Genomic DNA, 21,651 nt, shown 5'->3' with positions numbered 1-21,651 from the left:
GAAGGAAATAGCACAACGATCACCCGCCATGTCTGGACAAAGCAATTTATTAGAGTGTTGCAGTGAAGACTTGCACACAGGATTATCAGAGAGAGGCTACTGGCTTCTCGTAACTCCGTTTGCTGCTGGAGCTGTCTAGTCCTGGGCCTGGCTGGCCTGCTGCATAAACTCCTCGATGACTATGTCCTCCGAGCTTGCAGAAGCAGCAGAGCGGAATGGAGGTTAGCAAACCCTTCCTGGGCTTTCTCCACATTCTTGATTCTGAAGAGGCACTCCCTTTCCTGCTTCCCAGCCTTCCCCTCCACACCCCATGTGAAGGGCGTGTTTCCCTTCTAAATCTGCCTAGACAGTGGTGACCCAGGAGTGTTAGAAGGGTCAGGTAGAGGGAAGGATTAAAAAGACAAAGCCAGACGGAGGTGGTGCACGCCTTTAATCCCAGCACTTGGGAGGAAAAGGCAGGCGGATCTCTGTGAATTCGAAGCCAGCTTGGTCTAGGTCTACAGAGCGAGATCTGGGACAGGCACCAAAACTACACAGAGAAACCCTGTCTCAAAAAGCAAACAAACAAAAAGACAAAGATGCTGTGGATAGAATGGACCCCAAATCAGTAGCTTAAAATAGAGAAGGGGCAACCAAGTCAGTTTTGCTAAGGGGTAAGGGGTCATAAGGACACCTTAACAGCAGAATGGGTTTGGGGAGGGAAGGAAAGAGGAAACATGAAAGGGATGAGGGGGGAAGAACAATTCCAAGAAGAGCAGCAGGAGACAGGAGAGAGGGCTGTAGAAAGCACCAGACTGTGACGTGAAGCTAAACCATGCTTCCGGTTCAGTCTTGAAAACACCACTTTGAGGAAGCTTTAAAATTCCATAACAAAACAGCAGTAGGCAAGGGGGTGGGGTGGGGCTTCCAAGCCTCGTCCTGACTTACCTGGTAGCCACTGTGGCAAGCGTGGAGAGGGATGGAAAATGGAACTGAAGCGCCTAAGTGGCTCTGCAGGTTCCATGAAGAAATCTCTTTGCTCTTCTCCCTCCTTTTTTTTTTTCTGGGCCTCCCCTCCCCTGTATGTCCCCTGAGAACCTAGAAATCCTATCTGCCTATTGTCATTCCACCTCAAGCCACTCTTTTCCAAGAACTGCTTGGTCCCCAACCCTCAGGGTGATTGTTCCTGGGAGCCTCACCTGGTCTCTCACCATGAGATGGCTTTGGATGGATCAAGATCAGGGGCAGCTCCACACCAACATCACTGCAAGTAGCCCAAGGTGGAGTTACTGATGTCCGGAAAGGGCCCACTCACTGACCTTCCTTCGCTTTTTCCAGTGCTGGGAGGCCCTCGTGCTTCTGAGGACTCTTTTGGTCTCCGTATGCCCTCTTCCTCCCCATCTTGCCTCAGTCCTGTCACCCTAGCTTCTCACCTGGCTGGAAGACCTCGGAGGATGCTGAGAATAAAATGGCACATTAGTAGGGGAGGAGTCAGCCCAGTTTTGCTGGGGATGCGGGATCATAAAGCCGATTTAGTAACAGAGTGGACCTTTAGCGGGGGAGTGACTCGTTGAGTTCACGGGTTTCTGAACTTAGTCTGGGAAAAGACTAACCTTGAATGGGTCAGTCCAAAAGAGAGGAAAACAAGTGAGAAAGCCTGCTCAGCCTGCAAACAACTGGAAGCCTCCACTTACCCCCCATAGGACAGCATCAGGTTGACTCTAACTTTGTAGGACACCAGGATCCCCAGAAGCTCCTTGTTCATCCCAGGTCGAAGACTTGACATTGTAGTGCCAATTTGGGGAGTTAGGAATATAAGTGAATTTAGCTCCCCCAGATCCTTTCTGTGTTTCCTATTATCATGCCCCATTGCCTTTGTCTTTTCCCAAAAACTATCCCAGGCTGTAATTGCTTCTGCCCAGTTGGGATGACATTTTCCTTCCTAAAATTCCATTTGACTGTGTTACTGTCTATTCGAGGGCCTATTTTCTTATTGAATATAACTATTCTGCTTGATTTTCAGGAACCAAAGCAATCTTGCCTCATCTACTTCTCTCTTTTCTGCCCTAACTCCTAAACACCTGGAACATAGCCTAGGCAGACCTGACTTCCTTTTGTGCTCCTCAAAATGTCACGTGGGATTCCTATCTTCTAGCTTCTTTTCATGCCATGTTTCCAGTCTGGAATGTTCCTTTCTTCTTCTCTTCTTCTTCTTCTTTTTTTTTCTTCTTTTTTTTTTTTTTTTTTTTTTTTTTTTTTTTTTTTTTTCTTTTTCTCTTCTTTTCTTTCCTTCTCCTTCTTCTTCTTCTTCTTCTCCTTCTTCTTCTCTTCTTCTTTCTTCTTCTTCTCTTCTTCTTCTTCTTCTTCTCCTTCTCCTCTCCTTCTCCTCCTCCTTCTCCTTCTCCTCTCCTCCTCCTCTCCTCCTCTCCTCCTCCTCCTCCTCCTCCTCCTCTCATCATCATCATTATCATCATCATCATTATTGAAGAATGTTTTGTAAAATCTATCTCCTCTGTGCTCATTCTATCTAGCTCCTCTAAGAATCCCTTGTGAGCTGCGTTGGCTTTTCACTTCTATTGGACTCATATATGAACCACGTGCAACTAACACTTAACTATTACATTTGCATTCCTCTGTGTTCCTCATCTGGGCCGTATATTGACTGAAAGCAAAGATTGTCTGAAGTTTCTTGTATATCCTGATTGTATTGCATAGGAACGAGCATTTAATAAGTGCTCAATAAAAACCTGATGATTGAAAAATAAGATACCAAAAGCTGTAAGGATCTGGGGGTAGTCTTTTGGTTGCTTTGGGGTTGCTGATCTCTCTACAAAATAATGCTCTTTGGATAATTTCTAAGGCTGTTTCTACAAATAACAACCTGTAGATAGTTGCTTGATAAGGCGTGGGGAGAATTGGGCATTTATGATTGTAGATGGTAGACAAATGGCTTTAGTAAGAAACACATCTAATGCTAATCCGAAGGCATAGAACCAAATGAATGGCATCAAAGAGTCCTATCAATTCCTGTCATATAATTCTCATTTTATATCCTCCTTTTGCACCATTTCTCATCTCCTAACACTCCACTCTATTCTCTCTTCTCTAGATAGTAACTATTGTTGTGATCACGTGGTCAGAGTCAGATGACATAATAGAATCCCGTCTGCCTCCTAATTATTCAACCTTGAACAAGCCCCTTGTCTTGAAGCCTCAGAGTTATGTGTAAATGAAATAACATACCTGGCCATAGGAATGGAAGGCCCTGAGTTCATCCTCTGCACCTCAGAAACAACTGCAAACCCAACCACCTGGCCAGTGTACGTAAATAGCATTCTTAGGAAGATAATATAGATGTAAAGCTTTTTGTGAAGTGCGTCTTGTTCTTCATTTTTTATTATTATTACGTTTGTATTTATCCATTTTGTGCCCTTGGGTGGATATAGGGGTGCAGGTGCCATGGTAAACAGGTGGAGGTCAGAGGACAACAAGAATTGATTCTCTCCATCACCATGTGGGTCCTGGGGGTTGAACTCAAGCATTAGCTTAGCAGCAGGAGCCTCTACTTGTTGAGGCATCACACCAGTCCTGTCTGTATCATTTTTGTGACAGGATCTTGCTATATAGCCTAGGCAGGCCTCAAACTTGTGGTTCTCCTGCCTCAGTGCTGACCACTACGTGTGCTGGGATTGTAAGCATGCGCCCCTGTGACTGGTTTGGGCTGTAAAATCTTACATAACAGGGATTTTCTGTTCTCTGCATTTTCTTTTCTCATTACCTAAGACCTAAGCTTACTATCGGTCCCATAGGTATTCATTTAGCTTGAGGCTGGCTCTGAGGTCTGTGAGTGGGCTGAGGGGCATTTTAAAAGACAAATAGGCTCAACTGAAGATGAAACCTTAGAGCCATGCGTAATAGCATGTAGGACGGGCTAAGGGTAGGAAATAGAGGTTGCAAATTACCTATAAGCTTACATTGTGCTAGAGGCCAGATTGGTAGCTTCATGCTTGAGTTGGCCATCCAGTGCCAGGCCCTGTTTCTGGTGGGTGGTGGCCAGGAGTGGGGTTACTGCAAAGGTCTGGGAGAAGCTGGAGTTAGCAGCTACTGTCTCCCTTTGAAAGAGAACAAGAGAGGAGCGTAGGCTAGGCTTGTCAACTGAGTAGACCTTGACTCCCAAGAGTATCTTGTAAAGTCTCAAGAACCGGTGGGAAATCTAAAGAGAAGCGGTATATCTATGAACGGGAAGTCTCTGTCCTAGCATTGCAGTGGTCTTCCTGGGAAGCATAGCCCCGCCGACAGTGCTCCTGAGAGTTCAGCCCTCCCTGTGACATTCCTCATTTCTAGATTCTCCCTGCTGTTCCTTCTTTTCCAAAAACCCCGTCTCTGCCTCTTGGCCTTCTTCCCACCATCTCACTCCCCCCGGTGACTTTCTCCCCAGCCCCAGCAGCAGCTCACGTGAACTCCTGAATGAACACAGTCTTCGTGTACTTGTCTAGTGAATACAGGACAACATCTGTGACCTGCACAACTGGAAAAGCCAGGGAAAGGACACGACTAATCAGGCAGTCACCCTCATGCCCCCAGCTTACTGCCCTTTGATGTGATCCTATCCATCTGCAGTAAGATGTTTGTTGGTTGTTTTTTTTTTCCAGACAGGCTTTCTCTGTGTAGCTCTGGCTGTCCTGGAACTCGCTCTGTAGACCAGGCTAGCCTCGAACTCACAGAGATCCTCCTGTCTCTCCTTTCCCAGTACTGAGATTAAAGGTGTGTGCCACCACCACCCAGTAGTGATCACATTTTTTTGATAGGTCTGTTTTGGAAAGAAAACTAAGATAAATGTAAATGGGTAAGAAGTGCAGCTGTGTTTTCGAACTCGTGATTTGGGGGTCAGATGCAGAACACTCACCTGCAATCTTGATTCTTTTGATGACCTTGTTGGTACAGTTGTTGATAGAAACATGGACAGAAATAGCTTCTCCATGGTAGTGAACCTGAACCAGGAGAAGGTTAGAAGGAAGACACCCAGACCTAGATCTAGAATTTTCATTTCCTTAAAACTGTTGTTGCCCTGACTCCCATCTCTGCCTACCCACATTAAGACATCAGTAAAAAGAGATAGCAGAGCGGTTCTAATGTAAGGAACAGGATATGGCGGGGGGGGAGGTGTCACCAACCTCTCTGTCCATCCAGGCCTGGAGGTGTAGGGGCTGAGCTGACAGAAAGAAGCTGCGAATGGTCTGGGAGCAGGGACCAGGGCCTGGTTCCAGGGCTGAAAACTGCACTTTCCGTATAACCAGCTGCACAGAATCGCTGAGGAGAGGCCAAGGGATAAGGTCAAAGTCTCGCTCTGGAACAGCAGACCACCCCATACTACCCTTAAAGCTCTCTGTTTACTTGGGGGTGGGCGGGCGTGGAGAAAGACTTCCCTCAGAGAATGCCTTGAATCCTCAATGTTCTGTAGACCAAGGAATTGCAAACTGGCCCACTGGCTAAATCTGCCCTGATTCTTGTTAATCTACGGCCTGTAGTCTAAGAACCCTGATTACAGCTGTACATAGCTAAAATAAATAAAAAGCCATACTCTGTAACATAGATATTATATAAAATCCAAATTTCAGTGTCCATGAATTCAGTTTTGTTAGAATCCAGCAACATGTTTTCATTTCTATAGTATCTATGACTGCTCCAGTACAACAACAGCAGAGTTATGATAGCCCACAAAAGGTAAATATGTGTCTTTTGGCTTTTCACATGTCTGCCAACCCATGTCCTAGAGTGAAGAGGAGGACTGAAATCAGAGGGACTCAGAACAGGACATCCACGTTGGTGACAAAGACACTATAACTAGGCCCCTTTATGTCCTAAGAGCAGGGTCTGTGATAGAGGCTTAAGGCAAGGATTTGAGGAAGACCAAAGGGTACCTCTTAGGGATTTTCTCATCCAGATTTTCTGCACAGAAACTCTTCACTTCAAAGTCAACCCCACAAGGCTGGAAAGAATCAGGAACAAAGAAAATGCATTTCCAATTCTATCCCCCCTCCCTTGCGGGACTACATGAAAATGTCTTCATCCTTTAGCTGTCCATTTCTCCAATCTTGTCCATCTGTCTCTCTTCCTATGCCCCATTGTAACTACATGTCTATCTGTCCACTGTTGTTTGGATCCAAACTGTACCCGAGATGCCTAGGAATTAAAGGCTTGGCCCCAGCTTGTGTTTCTTTTCTTTTTGTGTAGCCCTGGCTGACCTGGAACCCACTGTATTGACCAGGTTGGTTTCGAATTCAACAGCGTTCTGCCTATCTCTGCCTTCCAAGTGCTGGAATTAAAAATGTACACCACCACAGCCAGCCTAGCTATATTCTTTGTGCTCCCTGGACACTATGAGATGCCCAGACCTCTTCGGCCACATGCTCCCATCAAGATGTACTATGATGCCACAAGCCCAAATCAACTGAGTTTCCATAGACTGAACGATGAAGGGGGAAAAAGACAAGACAATGCCTTCCCTCCTTTGAAGTTGATCATCATTGGTGGAAAGGTGACTAGCTCACTGTCTTCCCTTACCTTTCCTGAATCTTCAGGCCCAGGCTGCAGTGTCACCGAGCAGGGCAGGTTAGCAGCCATCTAAGAAATCAAAAGGAGCTCAGCAAAATAGGGACACCTTTTCCTGTTCTTTTCCTTCTTAATCTTTTCTGAAAACTGCCCGAGACTTGAAGGCAGTACCTGAAGTGTGAAAGGGTAGGCATTGGCCCCGAGTTTGCGCAGAAGCCGCTCCTGTAAAGCTGTGAGGGGGCCCTGGATGCTGGTGGGTTCAGCTGGAGCCACTTGCTTGGCCTGTACGTAGAGATCTTTGCGGAATGTCAGGCCAATCACATCCAAGTCCTCACGGCCGTAGCGAAAGGCACATGTCAACATGACAAACACTGCAGGCGAAGGAGAGTGACTTGTCAGACCAGCGGTGAAGGAAATCATAAATGGGGGACAGGAGGACCCAGAGAGGCAATCTAATATAATCCCCAAAGTATGGCCATAAAGAAAAGGATCAATGCATTTGATTGCGGTAAATTTTTAAACGTCTCACAAAGAAAAAAAGGAAATCGAGAGTTAAAATGTTTGAAGCACATATAACAGTTTAGCATCTGGAATATAAAGAACTCTGGAAGGCTGAGGAGATAGTTCAGTTGGCAAAGAGCTTGCTGCGAAAGCGTGAGGACTTGGATTTGATCCCGTGTGAAAAGTTGGGGCGTGGTAGCGGTACATGCTTTCAATCCCAGTGCTGCTAGGTGGAGACAGGTGGATCCCTGGGACTCAGTGGCCAGCCAGCCTAGCCTAACCAGTGAGCCCCAGGACAGTGAGAGATCTAGTCTTCGAAAACACAGTAGGTGGTGTCTGTTAAGGAATGACACTCAAGGTTGACCTCTGGCCTCCACACATACATGAACAAAATAACTGTTACAAATCAGTAAAAAGTATGCCATTCTAAAAGTTTGCAAAGAATGAGGCTGGATTCTTAGCAGAAGCACAAGTAGTATGAATGGCCAATGACTTGTGTGGTCTCAGCAGTAATCAGATGCATTCAAATTAAAGCCACAGTGGGATAACAGTCTGTACAGATCAGACTGTCAAAAATATTACAGCCAGATAACACTAAGTGTTCATGATGCTGTAGCCCAATGGGATTTCACATGAATGACTGATGGGAGCTACATTAATATAACCACTTTGGAAAACTGGTGCTATCTAGTAAAATTGAATCTTTTCTCATCTTCTCTTATGAATGGGGTTAAAGCCCTTATTAGGGAAGCCTTATGTAGCATCCATCTTTTTTTTTTTTCTGTTTCACCTTCTGCCGCCTAAGGATACAACATTCCTCCCCTCTGGAGGGCCCAGCAATAAGGCACAATTTTAGATGCAAAGAGAAGCCTTTACCAGAGAATTGAACATGCTAATCATTTGAACTTGGATTTGCCAGGCTACTGAATGGTGAGAAAATAAATTTCTTTTCCTTATATATCACCCAATCTTGGGTATTTTGGTATAGCAGCATTAATGGATTAATAAATATATTAACATTATTAAATCTAAAAAATGTGAGTAAAAAACTTCTAACAGCAGAACTAAATGTGCAGTGTGTTATCATTTATATAAAGCTTAAAACTGTATGTAACAATATAAATACTGGCTGTAGATATATAAATGTGAAGTATAAGTATATAAGCATCATGGAACGAATAAACACCAATCTAGGAGAATGGTTAACTGTGTAGGAGAAAAGAGAAGGATAAGGGAGAGAGACACAAAGAAGGACACAGGAAGCTTCAGGTTCTATAGTTCTCTTCAAACCTAGGTAGTAGATATAATTTTTAATGCCTGAAATATTTAATAGTTTAAAAAAGCTAACAAGATTTAGGGGCAGGTACCAGCAAGATAGCCAATAGGTAAAAGTGTTTGTTGCACAGCTGGATGACTTCATTTTAATCCCTGGAACCCACAAAAGCTGGAAGTGGTGGCTTGCATCTGTAACCCCTGCATTCATAAGGTGAGATGGGAGCAGAGGCAGGAGAACTGGCCAGAAATTCATGGGTCAGTTAGACAGAGTAGCAAAAACAAGGCAGATCTCAAGATGAAAGGCGGGAACTGACACACTCTAAAGTTGTTCTCTGACCTCCACTCACACTCCACTCACTTCTACATTGACGTGCATAGATTGTATACATGTGTGCACATACAAACACGTAATAATAACAACAACAATGTTTCGAAAAGGATTTAGGGAGGGTCAGGATACCTAGACTTTAATAGGACTTATCCAAATCCCTTGGTTTCCCTGGCCCCTGTTAGTATAACTGGCAAAAAGAGGGCCGGAGCTGGGGAGATGGCTCAGTGAGTAAGAGCACTTGCTCTACAAGCGTGAGGACTGAGTCACAATCTCCAGAACCCACATAAAAAGCCGGCCATGGCTGCACGTGCTTGTAACCCAGCACTTGTAGGAAGAGACAATCAGATCCCAGGTCACTGGCCATTCCGCCTATCCAAAATGGTGGGCTTAGTTCAGTGAGAGACCCTCATCTCCACTCAATAAGGTGGAGGGAGAGTTATAGAGCAAGACACCTGGAGGGCTCCTCGGACCTCAGCATGTGGGTGAACAGGCATGCATACCTGCACACTCACATGTATGGACTACTGTCATACATACAACACATACATACCCTCAATATATAAATAGTACTGCACTGTGAGCCATAACTCTATTATGTAGACTTCACAACAATCCTTAAGTAAAGAAAAAAATTAGTCAATGGTTCAGGATTCCTTTTCTTCTACTTATTTGTTTATGTATGTATTTATTTCGACACAAGGTATTATGTAGCCTGAGGTGGTCTTGAACTTCTGAGGATATGCCACCATATCTGGTTTTTGTAGTGGTGAGGATTGAACCTAGGACTTCATGCATGCTAGACAAACACTCTGTCAACTAAGCTACATCCCTAGGCAGGTTCAGGACTTCAACTCACAACTCACACAGATCTAGACTCCAGAGCCTAGACTCATTTGTACCAAACTTCACTCAGAGGATGCTTATAATGAGTTAATGTATGAAGAATTCCTTTGAAGCCTAATGTGGTGTTTAGATGCAATGCCAGCACCTGGGAGGTGGCAGCAGAAGGATCAGGACTTCATGACTAGCTTCAGCTACAAGTCAGTTTAAGGCCAGAATGAGCTGCATGAGACACCGTCTTTAACAAAAAAAGAAAAATAATTTTATTTGGAAACATCCATAGATATAAATGATTAATGACTATGATGATGATGATGATAGAAATCTTGGCAAAAACAGAACAGGTATAAGCAAACTATACTTTGGAGCTATTATCTAAGATTAGGGGTAGACAGAAAGCCTCTGAAATATACTAACAGAGTGTGGGATGGGGTAGGCAGGTATACTCCAAAACTAAGGTGACAGGGATGGAATCAAGGAAAGGTGGAGAACAGAGATGAGTAACTTTAAGTCTATCTGGGGCCTATCTCTTTAAAACAGAGAACTCTCAACAGCCATGCATGAATAGAAAGTAACTTATTACATATGTTGTACATGATCCATAACTGCCTCATACACTAAAACAAGAAAGCAGACTAAAGTAGAAGGGGAATAGTTAGGAAGGAGGAGATCCTCAGGAATGGGGAAGGGTAATGGGGGATAAATATGATCACAATATACAAGATATGTATAAAAGTGTCCTAAGTGCTGGCCTCGAACTCACAGAGCACCATCTGCTTCTGCCTCCCAAGAAAATAGCCCTCCTGAAATGCTAGGCTTCACACTACCACCAAGGCAGACCCCTAGCCCCGCAAGCCAACTCTTGCCATCCCCTTGCCTTCTCAGTCTTTTGCTTTCTTTGAGCCCTCCTTTGCAGTCAGAAGAAGGCTATTTCCCAGCAGAGGGAAGAGATGGTGCTAAACCACTGGGGTCAAATCAGAGGTTAGGCAGCCCGCACTGGCCTTGCTGTTTCCATGGCCCATGCTAGGCACTCATAGCAAGGTACTCCAGGAGAGGTTGTCTATCTGGTTGACAACCTCTCCTCCAGGGTCTCTAGACCCTTTCCTATCTAGTTCCTTATCTCTTTCATTTGCTTATTTAATTTTTTTAAATAAAAAAAAATTAAAAAAAAATAATAAATAATTTACTCTGCATGCTCTTTGAGGCTTTTGTTTTTTTTTTTTTTTTTTTTCTTTTTGTCCCCTACTGCTCATCACTCTGTTCCTCATTTTTTTCATATCTGTTCCTGCACCTCTTTCTTCTCAGCCGTCTTCTATGCTTTTTCTGACCAAACTAATTAAATAAAAAAAAAACATAAAATAAAAAAATAGCCCCTCACCCTGCCTTCTTCAGACTGCTGCTTTTGGTGGCAGTGTGCTGATTATAGGGATCAAGGCTATGGCCTTTTTTTTTGAGGCAGTCTCTCTTAAGTAGTTCTAGCTGGCATGGAACTCACTATGTAGACTAGGCTGGCCTCAAACTCACAGGCTCTCTTACAAGCTAGGTAAACACCCTGCCACTTAACTTTCTTTTTACTTTTTATTTTGAAACAAGATCTCATTAAATTGCCCAGTCTTGAACTTGTTTGTGATCCTCCTGCCTATGGACCCCCGTAGCTAGAAGTTTCTCCAGTCCTGCCTGGGCGCTGCAGCCCAATGGCCTGTTTATAAAATAATCATGCAGAGACTTCATATTATTTTTAACTGCTTGCATTAGCTCAGGCTAACTATTGACTAGATCTTGCACTTAAACTCAGCCCATTTCTGTTAATCTATATGTCACCGCCACATGTTCCGTGGCTTTAGCTTGTGCCATTACTTGCTGCTCCCTGGACAGCAGGCTGATGTCTCCTGACTCAGTCTTCCTCTTCCCAGAATTCTTCTTGTCTGCTTATCCCACCTATACTTCCTGCCTGGCCACTGGCCAATCAGCGTTTTATTAAACCAGTGTACAAAAGCATTATCCTACAGCACCCCCATCCCCCCACTCCTGGTTACTGGGATTATAGGCCTATATTACCAGATCTGGTAGTAGCTTGCTTTTATTTTCTTTTAAAAGTCAACATCTACTCTAAATTTATCCATTTTTGTGTTTTAATTATATAAAGCATATACATACAAATTTATGAGTATTCAAAAGTATAATCAAAAAGAGAATTCAAAGCTCTACCACACATCATATTCCAGAGATAACTGCCATGTTATCTGTTGAGATGCGTTCCAAATTGTTTTGTTTCTGTAACTGAACACAAAGTCATCTTAGGTACTTAGAACTTATCTCTCATTTCATTTTTGAAATTAAACTTTTTTAAATTTTGTGAGCACTGTACATTCACATGCAATTGTAAGATATAACACAGAGGCCAGACGGAGTGTGGTTAAACAGTAATGTATTCATATCCTCCCATCTTTTGCCTCACTTGCCTTTAGCACTCAATGGCATAGAATATGCAACTTTACATTAAAACGTACATCTTGAATAGAAAAGGACATGAGAAAATACGAAGAAAGTAAGGGGACATTCATAATGTAACAAAACATACAACTGGGAGTAAATTTCAGAAGTATATATGATTTAAATGAATAATAATATAAAACCCTACTAAAGAGACATAAAAGAAAATTCAAAGAAAAAGAAAAAATATATCTAATTTCAGAGTAAATGTGCATTTTGGGGGGAGCTAAGGTCTGACTATGTAGCTCCATTGGCCTGAAAGTCACTATGCATGCTAGCCCAGCCTAAATTTGTACTTTGCTTCCTGCCTCAGCCTCTTAGGTGTTGGAATAGATGTAGACATCATGCCAAGCAACATGCAATTTTTAAAGTAAATATTTCCTTCCCTACGTTATTCTGGGCATTTTTAGGAATGTGGGGGGTGGGGGGTGGGGGTGGGGGAGAAACATTTAGATTTTAGGAACAGTATTTGCTACTAATTCGTGGCTATACTGCAAAGTTTCTCTGATATTTGAAACTGGCCAGATTGCTTATCCATGGTGCTTAATCTTCGAGATAATGGTGGCTCTTTTATCCCTCAACATCCAAAGGCTGTTTCTAGACCATTCGTCACCAACTGGTTCTGAATCTTTTTTCCAGTTGAACCCAATTTTCAGTCCAGTTGGATCACAGTGGGGTTAATCCATAGTGAGAATTAAAAGGGAAAAATACAGAGGAAAATAATTCGGTGCAATCTTGAAGCAGAGTTCTGCTGCCAGAGTGCTGTCGCCTGCTGTTACTGCCTGTGCTTATTATTCCTTTGGAATTTTGTTAAAGGAATATTCAGGCAGTCTCTCTCTCTCTCTCTCTCTCTCTCTCTCTCTCTCTCTCTCTCTCTCTCTCCCCACATACACACACACACACACACACACACACACACACACACACACACACACAAAACAAAACAACAAACACGTGAAGAAAAACCCAATGGAATGACATATATCAGATCTTGCAAAATGGAAGCCTGAGGGACACTTGGGGTACAAAATATGAATAAACAAACAAACAAATAAATAAATGGAATAGTTAAAGACCTATACAGGTCTTTAAAAAATCTTTTAGTGAGTCGTTAGCATTTGAAAGTCAATAAACTGATGTAAAATATGGATTTTTCTGTGTATTGGTTCACTCCATAAGCAGACTAAGCTTAAATTGAGACCAGGAGTCAAGCAGGACCACCATATCAATAATGGGGAAAACGAGAAATTTTATAAAGACATTATTTTAATTTAATTTCAGCACATATGTTTGTTTTGTATAATTTTGAAGAGTGTTTTATTTGTTCTCTAGAAACATAGTTCTTTTGAATACTCTTTGGGGAAAAAGAAACAGAGAAACAGTCTTTTGAGATTTGGAACCTCTGAGCTTTTTTTTTTTTTTTTTTTTTTGGTTTTTGAGATGGGGTTTCTCTGTATAGCTTTGGAACCTGTCCTGGAAACTCACTGTGTAGCCCAGGCTGGCCTCGAACTCACAGAGATCTGCCTGCCTCTGCCTCCCAAGTGCTGGGATTAAAGGCATGCATCAAAAAAAAAAAAAAAGACAAAATAACAAAAAAGACCAGTTCTTTTTCTAACCGAAAGAATGTGGCTACATTAAGCCGAACTTGCAGGCTGTCAGGACCTGGCAGACCAAACATTAACAGTTCCTGCTGCTTCCTGTTTTTCTGATGCCCTCTGGTCTGGGCCTCTCATTCAGGTAGCCAGCCTATCTAGCATGTGTGGCGTTGGGACTCCTGCAGCTTACAAAAACCAGTAAGGATTTCTACTTACTCTTTCGACCTTTTAAGTACTCCGGGTCCACAAGGATTACTCCATCTGCCGAGAAAGGGAGAGATGGTACCCCATCAGAAAAACTTGGAGTGTGAGTGAAACAGAAGTTGATTCCCAAAATGATCCCTCCCTTTCTCCCCTTCAGTTGGTGTCAATGTTCTGCATGCTCATGCCTGGTCTGTCTTTTACTTCCTGGCTCCCACTCCCGTCTCAGGCTCTTTCCCACTTGGGACTCACTAACCAATGGGCTCCACGGTGTCGGAAGCATCCATGAAGTCTCGTTTCCCCAGGTAGATAGAAAGCTGTCGAGAAACAACTTGCTGTATCAGTCTCACAGCTATCTTTGAATGAACTGTCCCGCGGCCCAGAGCCCAGCCCACCGAGCCCTTGAAGAACGTATCCACTGGTCCTTCGAGCTCTCATCTGCTCAGCGGGACCAGGTTCTCTTACCTTCCCATTGGAGCTGCTCTTCTTAAACACGCTATGGGGGTGAACAAGCAGAAAGAGGAAGGGGGTTGGCAGAGCAGGAAAGAGGAGAGAAAAAAGAAAAGAAAGGGAAGTTTGGGGAACAGAAAAGATTCCTAGGATTAGAAGAGGCTCCAAGAGCACGAGATAGAGCAAGGGTAGAGATAATTGGGGTAGGGCCCAGAACTATAAACCCCTCCGTCCCAAAGGCAGTACTCCGGTTTGGATAAGGAACAATGCACAGATGCAGAGCAAAATTAGAAGGAATTCTTACGTGGACATGCTGGCGTTGGAATTTATGTTGAATCTTGCCTGAGATGAGCGAAGGAGGAAAGCTCAGTTATTTAGCCCCTATTTTCCTCATCACAGTCCAGTCTCCCGCAGTGATGAGCACCTAGTGTAATAGAAATCTACTTCCTTAGCTACCACACCAGCACACAGTGCTTCCTGCCATACTCCCTTCCCAGGGCACCTCTTCAGTTACTCACTTAGCCTACCGGACAAGGGGAAAACACCTCCCTCCCTGTTTTCTCTAAGCCAGTCTCTGTCTCTGTCTGTCTGTCTCTTTTTTCTCTGTGTGTTTGTGTGTGTACACATGCGTGCATGTGTGCATATGTGTGAAAGCCAGAAAGATGTTCGGTGTCTTCCTTGATTGCTCCCTACCTTATATTCTTAATCCTTTCTATGTATCCCACTTGATCCCACTCTGTCTCTTAAAATGTGTTTCTTGGGCGGCACGATACTGAACTTCACCTGGCACACAGTCGTCGGCAAGACATGTTTGTTAACGGTATGAATGAGTAAATGGCTGGATTATATCTCTTTTTGTCCCTGAAATGGATTTGACCCTGAGTGAGCATGTTTTTGGCCTCCAGCTAAGAAAAAAGAAAGGGAAAAAGGAGGAGGAAAGGTGTAGAAGCGACGGAGTTGCTGCTCTTGCTTTCTTGGTGTCGGAGGTAGAAGCTCTGTGGAGGTTGATGGCCCTCCTTGTCCTTATCTATCACCCTCTTACGACTTTCCTCCTGACTTCCCACCCTAGCCCTGCCCATCCCTCCAGGTGCTAGGGAACCCTAGAGAGGGAAATGTCTTTCTGGTACAGATTTCTGACATTTCAGTACAGATTAGGTCTGCTCAGAGGGATGAGTCGGGGGTGGTGGAAGAGCTGGAAGTCTCTTATATCAGCCTGAAAAACCATTGCTTGTAGCAGGAAAGATGCCCCTCTCCTTCTCCTAAAGGAGATGCTAAAGGCAAGGCTGGTAGGCTTAGTGTGGGCTAGAAGCAGGGAGATTTGGAATATTACCTGAGGGAAGAGATGGAGTTTCCTTCAGTCTCTTGCTCTGGTTGCTCAGCTGGCCTCCCAGCCTCTTATATCCACAGTCCTCTGAATGTGGATTGGTGGGAGTCAGAGACCAAGAATAGGGTTGAGGTGGGTGGCATGAAACATTGCTAGAATTAGCTCAGGGGCCAAGAGTTTGGAACACAGATTAGTGAGTACAGATTAGTGGCTATGAGATCAGCTGCTGGTTACTGAGGTTACCCCAGGGCTAGGGGGTTCTGATGATGCTACTGAAAAGAAAAAAGAAAAGAAAAGAAAGAAAAAGGAGGGCCTAACTGCTCCTATGTATGGTGGAAGAGAAGGTTTGTTGTAGATAAGAGGCACCTGGAAGGGTCCAGAGTAACCATGACCATGAACCAGGCCATGTGAGGGAGACTAGGAGACCAAGAAAGGTAAAAGGACGTAAAAAGGCCCATGTAGCCCCAATGGCTGGATTATATTAAGGAAGAGTGGCTGGGAGAAGAGGACCCCAGATCCTGGGCTGGAGAGTTCAGGGTAGGGGGTGGGGTAAGCCAGCCATACCCTGTAACAGGTAGGGACTAAGGGGTGCTGGGAGAACCCAGAGGCTAGGTCTGCTTTGGTATGTAAATAGGCACTTCAGCCATTTGTCTGGGGTTTGAGACCTAACAGCTACAGGTAGGTGTATTTAAGAAGGGAATTAGCGGGGGTCTGGACTTGGGAAGCCTTACACATGAGGGCTGGGATCAAAGACAAGCTGGAATTCTTCGAGGTGAAGCATAGTGAGGGGGTAAAAATAGGAGGGCCTACGGTGTGGACCTGGGTTTGTCTGAGCAGCTTGTGTGACATCCTGGCCTCCGTATCTTTCACCGTCTGCTCCAGGCCACTGTATGGGAAAGCCAAGAGTATGGGAAAGAGTAGCCTTGCCCCAAAGTCTTTGGACTTTGGGTCGATGACACCTGATAACAATCCGAAACCCTGATTATCCTAGCTCCTGTGTAGAGCAGGAATCAGTCTTCTGTAGGTGGTGGAGCAGGAGCAGAGATCCTTGAGTTTCTTTTATCAGAGAGGAAGGCATCCGAGCATTCCTGGCCTGGGGCAGGGGCTCTGCTACACTAGCAGAGCATTACACTTTCAGGCACCGGGCAGCTGACATCTGTTTGGCCCAGACCTAGAATAACTTCCCCACCGCCCGCTGCCAACCTTGAGTCTTTCCAATCCCTAAAACTGGGTCCGTGCTCTAAGCAGCTTCCCTCACCTTGTGTGACCACCCATGGAATTAGAGATATTTCTGTCCCTGCAGCTACCAGGGCCTCCATAACAGCAGCAAACAAGTTATCTCTATTCCTCATTTTTCTCATAGGGCCTTGGCCTCATGTCTGTAGGCATGCAGCATGTAGAAGCAGAAACTTCAAGGTCTGAGGATCCAGGACTCTGATCGCTCTTATCCTCCCCTTAGACCTAGCTGGTCTTTAGTATTTACTTACAGCCGCAGTCTTCAGCCCTTGAGATGGGCTCTCTAGTCCTCAGAGGATAGCTGTGGCTGTGGCTGGCTGAACTGGGCCTTCCTTCTCACCGAGGGCCCCATGTAGGCTAGAGATAGAAGTATCAAGGTTAACATATGGCTGGGTGTGGTGGAGCACGCCTCTAATCCCAGCACTCAGGAGGCAGAGGCAAGGTGGATCTCTGTGAGTTCCAGGACAGCCAAGGCTACATAGAGAGACCCTGTCTCGAAATGAACATATGAAAGAAACTAATCACAGAGAAATAGCCTAGTACTCAAAACGGAAGGCTACATGTATGGGACAGAGTATCTGTGTGAGAAAAGTCCCTGAAATACACATGGTGGAAAAGGTGAGTGCTATATTAATGCCCTGTTAAAAAGTCACAACTGCTGTAGCCCAGTGCCTATGAGGTTCCAGTTCTCTGGTTCACTTCCTTGATTGGAAATGTTCTCTTTCTTAATAAGCAATCTCTGTCACTGCCACTGGTCCATTTCCTATAGCTACAAGAATCTGGAAATGCAGCAGGTGCCCTGCAGATTCCAATATCTGCCTCCAAGACCTAGATAGAGTTTCTGTATTCCCTCGCACAGTTGGCTGAGTCAGCCAGGGCCATCCGTGACCAGGATGCACCCGAGGGAGGGCCTTCTCAGGTAATTGCTCTGCATCTTTCACAAGCCTTTCCAGACAGCTAGAGAAGCTCGGATTCTGCTGGGACTATAATGAGACAGGAACCAAGCTTTGGCACATGGGGAAAAGCCCAAAACTTGCTAAGGTTGGTGACTATGTGGAAGGTAAAAAAAAAAAAAAAAAAAAAACAGAATCAATCCATTTGGGGCCTAACTTTCATCAGACTCACACTCAAAGCCCTGCTCACCCTTTTAGGGGCTTATCCAATCTTTGAAGTCAGGCTGTGATCTGCTCAGTGGGAAGAAAGGAGACCTCTGATATGGGACACAGAAAAACCAATATTTTTATAAATGCAATCTCTTTCTAAAGAAAAAAGGGGATAGTATAGATAATGATAGGATAAAAGAATAGATTGTTGAACCTACTTTTAAAGAGCAATGACTTGCTTGAAATGTTTTACATTGGTATAGATTTTAGTTTATTGCTACAAATTTAAAGTTAATTTTGTTATACTGTGTGTATATTTCTACTCTTGTTTAAGGTATTATGTTGTACAGCTCATTTAAAATTGTAATGGATAAGAAGGTGGTTTTAGTCTCAGCTCTTAGCTACTGCTCTGACCTTTTGGGCTTTTAACTCTGCATTTGGCTCTGTGTTTGTTATTTAATAAGACCGTTACATCTACAGAGACCTGATAGATGTTTAACTCCTTATTATTGAACTTTAATCTTTATCTCTTTTTCTGAGTACTTGCAATTTGGGACTGTGATATAATTTGTAGATGGTAAAATGCATAATTTTTTTTTAGACAAGGTCTCACTGTGTAGCTTAGGCTGGCCTGGAACTTGCAACTCCTGGCTTAATTTCTACAGTGTTGAGATTACAGGCATATGCCACCATGCCCAAAATATTGCACAAATTTTGAGTGCACTTCAATGAATCCTTACTTACCATGATGGGCTGACTATTGACCCTCACACATATCAGGTCAGAATTGTTGAAGCCTATAGATATTACCTGCCTTGGTGAAAGGACTTTGCAGATGTGATTAGGATTCTTCTTCTTCTTCTTCTTCTTCTTCTTCTTCTTCTTCTTCTTCTTCTTCTTCTTCTTCTTCTTCTTCTTCTTCTTCTTCTTCTTCTTCTTCTTCTTCTTCTTCTTTTTCAGAGACAGGGTTTCTCTGTGTAATAGCCCTGGCTGTCCTGGAACTCACTTTGTAGACCAGACCAGCCTCAAACTCACTGAGATCCTCTTGCCTCTGCCCCCCAAGTGTGTGATTAGGATTCTTAAAATAGAGAGATTATTCTGGGTTATCTGACTTAGCCCAAAGGGTGTCACTAGTCTTATTTTGGGAGGCAGAAGCAGATTGATCTCTGTGAGTTCAAGGCCAGTCTGGTTACAGAGTGAGTGCCAGACCAACCAGAGCTACACAGTGAGAGCCTGTCTAAAAAGCAAACAAAAACAAGATTTGACTGAAGAGACAGGCAATAGGAAGGCCAAAACCAGACCTGTCAGTGCTCACATTGAAGACTGAGGAAGAAGCCAGAGCTGCAGAATGCGGCTCTGCAAGCTGGAAGACAAGGAAACAGCCTCTCCCCACAGCCTCTCAGGTTGCAAGGTGAGTCTTGCAGTTTAAGTAAAGCCCTGCTGACACATGAATTTGAGCCCATTGATGCTGATTCCAGACTTCTGACATCCGGATTTATAGAGAACTATTGTGTATTGCCTTAAGTCAAGTCTATGATAATTAGTTATAATATCTGTAGGAAACTCATACCCTGTGTACACCCACATCCCCCCCCCAAATTCCCTTGTTCCTCCATTAGCAATATCCCAAAGAGACCTATCACCATCTTTTCATTTGGCATGGAGTATCTGCATATTCCAAGGGTGCAGGGGTAAGAGGCAAAGGAATCCATCTGATAGACTGTTGGGAGCAATATTTTCAGGTCCTTATCCACTCCCACTCTGCACACCCCACTGATGTCCCAGCTAGACCGTCAGTTAGGGTGTGATACGCACATTTCCCTATAAGGAAGCGGTGAGTTGTTTAGTAAGGCTGGTAGCACACAGGATTGCTCCCCAACCCAGTAGCCCTCTCCCCATCTTTGTAGACAGACTCACCATTTTTAGTCGCATCTGCCCTCCTCCAGAGCCTCTCTCGGCAAATTGGCTAGGGTTGTTTCATCTCTTTGAGAGTGACTGGGTTTTCTAGGCATGATGAAATTCAGGCCACCGAGATGTGAGAGGAAATGTGCTGGGGAGATTCTGAAAAAGGTTTCCTGAATGATAAAAATAAATGCACAGGAAGAGAGGCCTTCCTCTCTTCTCACTGAATAGTGCCGAGTTTGGATGCAATGCCCAAACTGCCACAGTCCCCTTGTGACCATGAGCATTCCTAACAACATGCTGAGGGTTGCAGATCAGAAAGATGGAAAGAATCTAGATTTGTATGACATTACTGAACTGCTGAATCTGCTCCTGGACTTAAGTGCAAGCTAATATACATTTCTTTTTTTTTTTTAAGTTACTGAAATTTTCTGTTGTTGTGACTGAAAGCAAATCAACAGATTTTAAAATATTTTACTAGCATGTGTTAATTATACATAATAATAGGTTTCATTATGACATGTCCAGACATGGACATAATACATTTTGACTGTGTTCACCCTCATTGATCTTTCTTGTCCCTTCCCCCTCTCCCCAGCCAGTCCACTTTTGTTTTCATCCAGTGACATTGGGGTTGTTTATAGGAGCATGAGTTAGACTTTGTTTGCAGGAACAGGGGCACCTTACCAGCAGCAACACCATTGAAGAAAACGTCTCCCTCTACGCCATCAACCATCAGCTACACATAAATCCTCTGGGAGTGGGTGGGGCCTCATGAGCTCCTCCCCCTTCATGTAACAGGAGGGGTAGATGAGCCCAATTCTGTTTAGACCTTGTACAGGTAATTATAGCTGCAGGAAGTCCAGGACTGTAACAGCCATGCCAGGCCTGGAATTCAGTGTTCCATTCTGCTCCCCCACCTTTCTCTGGCTCTTACATTCTTTCCAAATCAACAGATTTGAGTGGGATGTGGACAAAGGCATTGGCTCAGTGGGGGAGGATGGAAAGGTGATAGATAGATCAGCTACTGGGAACTACCTACATGATCACATTTAGAAAGACAAGAAAGTCCCACTAAGCCGGGTGTGGTGTCACATGGCTGTAATCCTAGCACTTCGGAGACTGGGGTAGGAGGACTGCTGAGTTCAAGACCAGCCTGGGCTACTTAGTGAATTATAGGCCAACCTGGGATACAGGGTGAGACCCTTTTTTTAAAAAAGCCTGCCTTCCCCCAAAGGCACACTAGAGAGAAGATACATGAGCAAAACTAACTTGAAGTGAGTATAACTGTATGGAGCCAGTCACTTTCATGTGATTTCATTGGTAAGTTTGGATTATCCAGGGTTCCATTTACTGTTTCTTTCCATCAAGGTTTAACTTTCAGAAGGTGACCTCATTTTTTCATTTCGTAAGGAAAACGCTCTGAATATAGCCTCAAAATACAACTACTGACAATGATACAGATGACAGCAGCCAGCCACTGTGCTGAGTTCTTCTGTGTATTGTCTGATTGTTTCCTCACGACAGTCCAGATCCTAGGATCCTGACAGCACGCTTGAGGAGATGGGGGTCCAGGGAGGCTTCTTCACGGTCACACAGCTGATAGGTTATGAAGCTGGAATTCTGCCTTCGTTTTCAACTGAATTGTTACCTCCTATTCATCTCCTCCCTCTCCTCCCTCCCTTCCCTCCTCCTTCCCTCCCTCCCCCCTCCCCCCCCCTCCCCCCTCCCCTCCTCCTTCCCTCCCTCCCTTCCTTCTCTTCTGCCTTCCTTTTCGCTCTTCCTCTCTCCCTTCCTCCCTTCATCCTAATTTAAAGAGATTAGAAAACGTCTTTCCCCATTTTCTACTCTAGTCCCCAAATAAACAGT

The 21,651-nt window shown here is 44.2% G+C and overlaps 1 protein-coding gene across 7 annotated transcripts; it reads right to left on the bottom strand.

The window, feature by feature from the left end:
* Window positions 1-26: 26 nt before the first annotated feature.
* On the bottom strand, window positions 27-19,925 carry Arr3 (arrestin 3). Of its 7 annotated transcripts, XM_037199062.1 has the most exons (18): window positions 19,798-19,925; window positions 17,029-17,134; window positions 14,522-14,641; window positions 14,233-14,263; window positions 14,024-14,084; window positions 13,783-13,827; window positions 6,703-6,902; window positions 6,544-6,603; window positions 5,901-5,968; window positions 5,154-5,289; window positions 4,886-4,970; window positions 4,435-4,507; window positions 3,954-4,091; window positions 1,674-1,757; window positions 1,413-1,436; window positions 1,179-1,243; window positions 928-937; window positions 27-193 (listed from the first exon to the last, which is right to left on the bottom strand). In XM_037199062.1, the coding sequence occupies exons 3-18, from the start codon at window positions 14,527-14,529 to the stop codon at window positions 136-138; spliced, it is 1,146 nt and encodes a 381-aa protein (XP_037054957.1). In that variant the 5' UTR covers window positions 14,530-14,641; window positions 17,029-17,134; window positions 19,798-19,925; the 3' UTR covers window positions 27-135. The 7 variants fall into 7 exon arrangements, with proteins under 7 accessions (XP_037054957.1, XP_037054952.1, XP_037054954.1 ...); XM_037199057.1 differs by lacking the exon at window positions 928-937; XM_037199059.1 differs by lacking the exons at window positions 928-937; window positions 14,233-14,263 and adding an exon at window positions 15,548-15,628 and having other exon boundaries at window positions 14,522-14,559; window positions 19,798-19,924.
* Window positions 19,926-21,651: the final 1,726 nt, after the last annotated feature.

This window comes from Peromyscus leucopus, chromosome X, assembly GCF_004664715.2.
Source record: "Peromyscus leucopus breed LL Stock chromosome X, UCI_PerLeu_2.1, whole genome shotgun sequence".
NCBI lineage: Eukaryota > Metazoa > Chordata > Mammalia > Rodentia > Cricetidae > Peromyscus > Peromyscus leucopus.
Note: the sequence above shows the minus strand (reverse complement) of the source record. Positions and strands in the feature narration are given on the sequence as shown.